Source organism: Pygocentrus nattereri, chromosome 30 (genome assembly GCF_015220715.1).
Source record: "Pygocentrus nattereri isolate fPygNat1 chromosome 30, fPygNat1.pri, whole genome shotgun sequence".
In the NCBI taxonomy this organism is placed as follows: Eukaryota; Metazoa; Chordata; class Actinopteri; order Characiformes; family Serrasalmidae; genus Pygocentrus; species Pygocentrus nattereri.
Window position 1 is genome coordinate 5,878,472 of NC_051240.1, and position 8,770 is coordinate 5,887,241.

At 41.1% G+C, this 8,770-nt stretch overlaps 1 protein-coding gene across 6 annotated transcripts in view; it reads right to left on the reverse strand.

The window, feature by feature from the left end:
* LOC108424803 (endonuclease V) overlaps nucleotides 1–6,485 on the reverse strand; it is a 79,151-nt gene extending 72,666 nt beyond the window's left edge. For 3 of the 6 annotated variants that reach the window (XR_005130001.1, XM_017693044.2, XM_017693043.2), the window contains exons 1-4: nucleotides 6,220–6,485; nucleotides 3,497–3,668; nucleotides 2,826–2,960; nucleotides 929–968 (exon numbers count right to left, since the gene is read on the reverse strand). Coding sequence is in view for 5 of the 6 variants with exons in the window: in XM_017693044.2 (XP_017548533.1) it covers nucleotides 929–968; nucleotides 2,826–2,960; nucleotides 3,497–3,668; nucleotides 6,220–6,260 (388 nt within the window). In the remaining variant the exon portion in view is untranslated. The other 3 variants (XM_017693042.2, XM_017693045.2, XM_017693046.2) reach the window with 3 other exon arrangements.
* Nucleotides 6,486–8,770: the final 2,285 nt, after the last annotated feature.

Consider the following 8,770-nt stretch of genomic DNA (forward strand, 5'->3'; position numbering starts at 1 on the left):
GTTATTTATTATGCTATATTATTTTTGCAATTTTAACGATTGATTTTCTACTATTCTAAGATCAATTTTTTTTCTTAGCCTTTAATACGTACAGCTACACTGTAAACATGGGTCAGCCCCAATTTACTCCAATATACAATTAGTTTAAATAAAGACTGATTGATTGATTGATTGATTGATTGATTGCTTGATTGACACCAAGGCGGGGGGGGGGGGGGGTCAGGGGTTTATTATTCCACATCTAATTAATCATTACTTCATTAAATAAATAAACTGCACAAACCCTTATGACGGCTGGAGGGAACTCAGGATCCAAACCTGTGTTCTTCTGTGCTTTAACCTGCATATTTATAACTTTACTGACAAACAACACATTCTAACTGCTGAGCGGTCTAGTTATGTTTATATTTATTTATTCTAATATTATAGAGTGTTTAATGGCAAACACTCACTCAGTGCATAGATAAATTTGCAAACATTTAAGCTGCAACAATGTTTTGGGTGAATAAGTAAAAAAAATCCGGCAGTAATGAATAATTATCGTAATTGCTGTGGAGATTCAGCGTCACACTTTATTTTGATGGTCACTGTAGATGATCTAGATACTTCAATTACTAACAAACGTTCTGCTCGCAGTTCATTATCAACATGATTAGAGTTAGGGTTAGGTCTAGGAGTAGGTGTAGGTTCAGGGTTAGGTCTAGGAGTAGGGGTAGGTTTAAGGTTAGGTTTAGGAGGAGGTCTTTAGTGTTGCAGTTTAGGTTAAGGATTGATTTAATAGAATTCACAGTGAACTCTAAGTTCTGTTGCATTGCAAAGTTATTGAATGTTAATTAAACATAGACTTCAGCTGCAAAGCATCTACAGTGGACCATCAAAATAAAGTGTTTCTGTATCTCTCTAGAACCAATCTGAACTCCCAGCTCACCTCTGTAATGAAAAAGACCGTTTCCATCTACAAACAGCACCTGCAGAGAAACAGACAGAGAGCTTTATTCACAGCCAAAGGAACGACTATTCAGAAAGTAAACTCCAGAAAACATTCGTGATCTCAGAGAACAAACAGAGGACGGGTCCAAGAATCGTGAAGAAGGAGGAAGACTCAGATGGCTGAATGATGGAGAGACATGTGAGGGTGGTGGGGGTGGGGAGGAGGGAGAATGAGAAGGATAAAAGAAGTCACACGGAGAGAGGGAAATAGGCAAAGGAGGAAGAGAAAGGAAAGAGAGAGCGAAGCAACAGAGTGAAGACGACAGACAAAGAAAAAAGAGAGAGAAGATAAAAGAGAACCAAGGGAAAAGACTAAGAGAGAGAGAGCATGAAATGATGGTGAAAGAAAAAGTGATAGAACGAAAAGAGTGACTGAAAGAAAGAGAGAGAATGAGAGAGGATGAGTGTAGGAGTGTTATGTGGGCTGAGTGTGAAAGAGGGAGGAAGAATGAGCTTAAGAGGAAAGAAAGTTTAGAAAGAGCATGAATCAATACGTGAGTGGGAGAGAGAGAGGGACAGGAGAAGAGGAGAGAGAGAGAGAGAGAGAGAGAGAGAGAGAGAGAGAGAGAGAGAGAGAGAACGAAGCTTTTTAATTCACTTCAGTCACAGACTGGGTCAGAAGTCAGAGTTTTCCTCATGGGAATCTGAAACAAGTAATGGATCTTGTGTTTATTTATTCCATTATTTATTTGGGCACAGTGGTCAGATCTCCTAAAAAACCTTGAATAAGTGACCAGAGTGCAGACCAGTGTGAGAGTGTGTGGGAGAAAATCTCTTTCAAAATTCCTCCTTTATGTAATTCATGTTTTCATACAGTTTTGAAAGAACTGCTGCAGAAAGACTGTAGCAACCAGTCAGCTGTATGTAATTTGTGTACATACAGCACTGTGCAAAACACCACCCTTCAGTTTTTTCATTTACAGTCAAACGGCTATCGAGTACGGACTATTTGTAAGGAAGATTGCTATGAGATAATCCACATGCATTAGGAAAGGAGGCGTCAAAGGAAAATAAGTGAGTTTGCAAAAATGATTGAAAGCTACAGAGAAAATGTGACTCCTAACAGCCACCTGGAAGACCTGGTAGACACCAAAACCCCCATTAGATAATCAGCACTTAAAGCTTTCATCTTTGAGAGAGGAGAAAATCCAGTTGCTTCAGATCTGAAAACATTCACAGGTGTGTCTGTCCATCCTTCCACTGTGAGAAGACAACTCAGCACTATGGGTCTGAAAGGATGTGTAGCTGTTCAAGAAGAACCTCACTGAGAAAATGTGACACATCAAACAAAGAAGCTGAACGATGGACTGACCAGACCAGCGCACCACCACGGAATGTGTTTGATTATTTCAGAAAATGATCAACCAGCTTCTAAGCCTGAACTGTGTCTGCTGATTCTTTGAGAAACGGAGAGTGAGTCTCCTGAAAAGTATGGAAGCCGTAACAAAGGGAAAGAGTGACACACTGAACACTCCAACAGCTGAGATTAGATTTAGTTGTTGAGGCTTCTGGGTAATAAGAATGGTCTCATGCATTTGCTCAGTGCTGAATGTAATCCGTGTAGGTGTGTAACCTGTGGCATTAGGCTTTGTGAGGACCTAATGTCCTTATAATGATAGGAAAACACAAAACAGGACCTGTAATGTTCTTGGAGGAAAACTGCTGTGTTTGTCACAAATATAACGTTTTTTGGAAAAACTAAAAGAGCCAAACTAATAGAGGCTTCTGTTTACTGTGGTTTAGTTTGTAAACATGGCATTACTCAGCTATAGTGTTATATGAGTCAGTGGATGTCCTCACAAATATAGCAAATACAACACAAACATGCATGTGACCTGAGGCATTAGGCTGGGCTGTTCTCTCTCCAGTCTCTGTAGAAGTTGTAAAAGGGGCGGAGCTTCTCTAAAGGCCAGAAACCCGGCAATATAGGGGGCACTGAGGGTCACCATCTCACTGCATTCATACAGCAACTACAGGGAGCATAAGACAGAGAGGGAGCGAGAGAGAGACATACAGAGTCAAAATTGTTCACAGTGGTGGTGATAGGAACCAGACGTCCACCTCTAAAAGCTCCCTCACAGAAAGCTAAAACATGAAATAGTAACGAATATGCTACCTGATCTCTGAGACATTGTTTTATAATAGTTTTAAGAAGATTTTAGCCTAAAACTTTTAATCTATTCATGGTGGAGGGATACATGCAAGGTAATGTTTGGAAAAACAGCCCCCAAAGAAGCGTATTATTTTATGACTTTGCACTATTTTCCCATCATCATCATTAAATATAAGACATGTGGAGGTTCACTGGTGGTTTTGGACAGTAAGTAAAATGTCTATATTGGTGTTGTAGTCATGGTGACCCCTGGTTCCTATCACCACCACTGTAAAGACATCTGAACCATTTCACACCAAAGCACTCCGAATGACTCTGTTTACATCTCACACACTGAGTTACACAGACATTTTGAAAAATTGGTGGAATTTCCCTTTAAGAATGCTTTCTCACCTCCATATCAGGGTAACTAAGCACGACGAGCTGAGCACAGGCACTGACTTCATCTCCTTTAATGAAGGACAGGTCCACCCCTCCTACCCTGTGCAGCCCACTGAAGTTTGGATTTTTCTGCCAGGCCTCTGTGTCCTCCTCCACCAAACGCTGCTTCAAACACTCCTGCTCCCTGCATGCACGCACACACACACACACACACACACACACACCTCAGCTGATTGGGGGGTTTCATTAGATAAGTGGTGTAATAATAATAATTTTATTTATACAGCACTTTTCACGCCAGTGGCAGCTCAAAGTACTTTACAGACAGGTGATAAAACATATAGAAGAGATCATTAGTATTTAATTAGAATCAGAAGAAAATGAAGAAGATTAAATTACAACATAAAGAAGAACACCACGAGACATTCAGCTTTAATTAAATGCTCATTTAAAGAGAGACGGTTTTAGGTGCTTCTTAAAAGTGAGCACTGAGCTTGACTGTCTAATAAAAGGTGGAATTGAATTGAATAATAACTGAAAGAGGCCTCTCCATGTTAGAATCTCCTGCAGCTGAGGCCTTCACTACCATATATAACCTCACTGGTTCACAATACAGGCTGTTAAAGTGGACCCTCAATGTACATTCTGGTGTCTAAAGTTCGGGTCTTTAGTTTAGGGACTGCAGCTTTGACGCTAATGTTACTAGGATGTAAAGAAAGCTAATACCTGAATAATAAGCATGGTGCAAACTGCACTTCTAAACCATCACACATTCGCTCAGACTGTGGATGTATACTGTTCAGTAATCTCTGATAAGCTTGCTGGGTGTTTCTAATAAAGTGACCAGTGAGCGGAAGTACAAGGTAGGTGTTTCTGATAAAGTGGCCAGTTAGTGAAAGTACAATGCAGGTGTTTCCAATAATTTGACCAGTTAAAGGAAGTACAACATAGGTGTTTCCAATAAAACGGCCAGTTAGTGGAAGTACAAGGTAGGTGTTTCTAATAAAGTGGCCGAGTGGAAGTACAAGGTAGGTGTTTCTAATAAAAGGTTTGGAGAGTGATATTCCGCAAACACCTTATAATCACAGGCCATAATAAACACGGCTTAATCATAACCTACCATTCCGTTAATGCCTGTTAAAAATTCAATACAAGTTGCATGTGCATTAAGAAATGCTACTATTGGAATTAATAGTAATATTTAAAATAAAAATCATATTACTTATTACATCTAAACAGAATACATTTATGATAATCAATTGCAGTGGTTTAATCATCTATATATTACTAAATAGTTAATAATTACAATTGTATTAATACACTAGTAAAATTAGATTATTAACTGTCATTAACAGACAACTAAAGCTGCAATTTATAGGGGCTTATTATAAAGTGTTACCCAATATTCTTGTTTTTCTTCATTTTCAGGTAAAGACATGATGTCTTTCACACATTCATAATAAAAAAACTCATCATTTGCCACTTGAGCAATTTTCCTTCACATTTTAAAATTCCTGAAAGGAAATTCTGCCAAAATACACACAAAGCTGCTACGACAGCCCCGGTTTGGTACATTCAGTTGGTAGAGGAGCTACTGCAGCAGCTACAGGCGGTTTACTCAGGCAATAATTAGGCCAATTCCTCCCAAAGCAGGCTGGGAATCTCACCGAGACACAACGAGAACAAACAGCTCTTGAGGAACAAATCAATAAAATCCGCAGGTGAGTGTAACTGCTGAGAGATAAGTGCATGGCTGACTGTTGCTCCTTCACGGTTGGCAAGCTCAGAACGGACAGCCATCTGATTGTCCAGCTTTGTCATGTTCTGGCAGGACGTTCCTCTCCCTCTGGCGCAGAGTGAAAGGTCCCCCAGCATGCTCTCTGGTCTCCGACCGCCAGCTCTCACTGATCTAAAGTCTGGCTAATATTTAATCAGTAGTACCACATGACATGAGATGGTTGTGTGAATGGCGCTGGTATGCTAGTTACTTTGACACCACTGTGACATCCTAAAACAATCAGAACTCTTAGATCCACTAGCGCCACTATGACATCACAACATGACATTCAGAATTTTTGGTTGCATTAGTGCCATTATAACATCATTTAATTTAGAACTCTTGGTTGCACTGGAGCCCTTATGACATCATAGTAAAGCAATCAGAAATCTCAGCTGCATTAAAGCCATTATGATATGACAATAAAACATTCAGAACTAGTTGGTTACATCAGAGCCATTATGACATCATAATAAAGCAATCAGAACTCTGTTGCATTAGTGCAATTATGACATCATAGAAAAGCTATCAGAACTCTTTGTTATGCAACATTTCAGAAACAACAGTAAAAATAATGAGCCTGAACGTTCACTGAGTCCACATATTTCACCCTTATCTGCTTTTTGGAGCAGCGCTGTCTAGAACAGAAATGGTTCCAGTGCAGTTTTCAGTGCTGTAGGAGTTTGTCACACGTGCCATACACGCAGGAAAACATCGGGGTCAGAAACTGGAGGAATGGCTTGAACTTGAGCTGCACTGTAGGGGCTCTGATAAATTAAGTGGACAGGGAGTAACCTACACACTTTGTTTACATGCTCACGTGCATGTCCACTGTATTTACGTGCAACCGAAAACTAGCAAAAACTACACTGGCGTCTTCATAATTAGACAGCCCGACAGCCTGTCGACAAAACCAGACAACTAGATCCAAAGTTCCTGTCAGCTCTGAGACCCAAACCTTTCCCACCGCCGCACCAGCTCCTCGTCTCCGTCCCCCATTCGGCTCCGCTTCCGCAACGTGACGGTGGGAAAGGCCGCGCTCCATTCCGATCACATGCAGCCTACCTAGGACACTGCAAAGGGAGCACGCTCACAGCGACCATGCGGGAGAGGCGTTCCAAATCGAGGGGCTGTAAAACTATTGCTCTTTGTTCGCTTTATTCATTTTCTAGCGCTGTTGTACTGCATTTCCTCCCTTAAATCATTTGACACGATTGTACGTGAAGCAAGACAGTGACGCCCACTGGCAGGAACAACAGCAGCCGTGGTCCTGTCGGTACAAGTTAATCAGTAAGTTTACCGGACAGTCTGTCGCACATGGGAGTGACCGAGTGTCCTGTTTTTATCCGCTTCTGCATTTTGATATTTTATACTAACGTTGTTTCCTATCCGGTGTCGACTGATTGGTTGGTGTTGCTGCTACTCAAAGCTTATTGGTTTACTTTACTGCTACTGAGTGCCGATTGGTTGGTGTTGCTACTGCTGAGTGCTGATTGGTTTTGGCGTGGCTGCTAATGAGTGCTGATGGCTCAGCGTGGCCGCCACTGAGTGCTGATTGGTTAACATTACTAGTACTGAGTGCTGATGGCTCAGCGTGGCCGCCACTGAGTGCTGATTGGTTAACATTACTAGTACTGAGTGCTGATTGGTTGGCGTGGCTGCTACTGAGTGCTGATTGGTTAGCGTTACTGCTACAGAGTGCTGATTGGTTGGCGTGGCTGCTACTGAGTGCTGATTGGTTAGCGTTACTGCTACAGAGTGCTGATTGGTTAGCCTTAGTGCTACTGAGTGCTGATTGGTTAGCGTTACTGCTACAGAGTGCTGATTGGTTAGCGTTACTGCTACTGAGTGCTGATTGGTTAGCGTTACTGCTACTGAGTGCTGATTGGTTAGCGTTACTGCTACTGAGTGCTGATTGGTTGGCGTGGCTGCTACAGAGTGCTGATTGGGTGATGATGAGTGATGCGTTAATACTCGCTGACCTCATAAGTTTCATCAGCAGACTTTTCTTGCTTGGAAGTTGTGCTTCATACACAATTTAACCTGCATAGAAGCCTTTAATGTAACAACTCTCAAATAACTATTAAGACTAAGTCTTTGTTCTTTTCCAAATGGTTTTTAAAGAAATATTAATAATATTCTTTCTTTATTTAATGATCAATTCATGGCTACACATGACTTTCCAGTCCCCTTTAAAGAATATAATGCCTTGGTTAGAGCTGCTCCTGATGCCTCATTCACCTTGTAAAAAGTCATTCAAGTTCTAGTAATACTGAATTTATGCTACCCTCATGGCTTTTGGGTAGTATAAATATACTTGACAAAATGTGCTAATAAACATATTTGATATATTCAACAAAGAAACTAAATTACCCCTAGGGGTAAGTTTTATTGGATGTCCTTTATTGAGGATGTCAAATGGACTAGGGTGAGGCTTTTGACTCATAAATACTGTACGACCAATAAGATCAAAGGTCACTGCATTTTTTTTACATAAAATATACCCTGTGAATTCTGTTATTTTCAAATTAGTTGACATTAATAGCTTTTGCTCCTTCTGTGAATCTGCTGATGAAACTGACTCACCCGTTCTTTCAGTGCGAGAGAGTGAATTACTTCTGGTCCGACTTGTGCTTAGGATTTTAACCCTGTCAAAAGTACTACAGTAACTTGACTATCAAATCTCTTGAGTATACTGTTAATTTTTTCATTCTACATGCTAAATTCTTTATTCATAAACAGACGTTTTCAGCCAACCCTGTCCCTCTTCTTAGTGGATATTTAAATCACTGCTCCAGTCCATACAACTTGTAGAAACTCAGAAAGTAAAGGAATTTCTATGACCAGCTTTATGGAGAGACACTTGATAGAGACACTTGATAGAGAGAGAAAGAAAGACTTGAGAGAGAGAGAGAGAGAGAGAGAGAGAGAGATAGAGAGAGAGAGAGAGAGAGAGAGAGAGAGAGAGAGAGAGAGAGAGAGAGAGAGAGAGAGAGAGAGAGAGGACAAATGAAGGAATGAGAGAGAGACTTCTTAATTCACTTCACTCCAGTCACACACTGGGTCAGATGTCAGAGTTTCCCTCTGAGTGTATGTGTAGATCCCCCTGTACTGTTCACACATTCTCATATGGTGTCTAATAATGTATTTGGTCTGACGTTTGTTCTGCATGACCTCGTGAACGTATTTAAAGCCCCTTACTCCTGTAATTGGAGTCCAAAAGCACTTTAAAAGTGAGAGAGCGCCCTCTAGCATGACAAACTCAGATGGCATTAATGATGGGCAGCCCCTGGGCAGCCCCCCCCCCCCAGTGCACATTCTCTGGCTGGGTTTCCCTTGCAGCCCTAGTCAAGTGATTTTTCTGCAGTTTTCATCTCTGCTGTGTGCTAATGAGTGCCCTCTGGTGGTGGTGATTATGTAGTGCAGTGGAAGTAAACACACCACAGGACAAATGCTGCAGTAACAGCAGGAAGCATCCCATGGAGCAAAAAAAGACCCAAAACACTCAA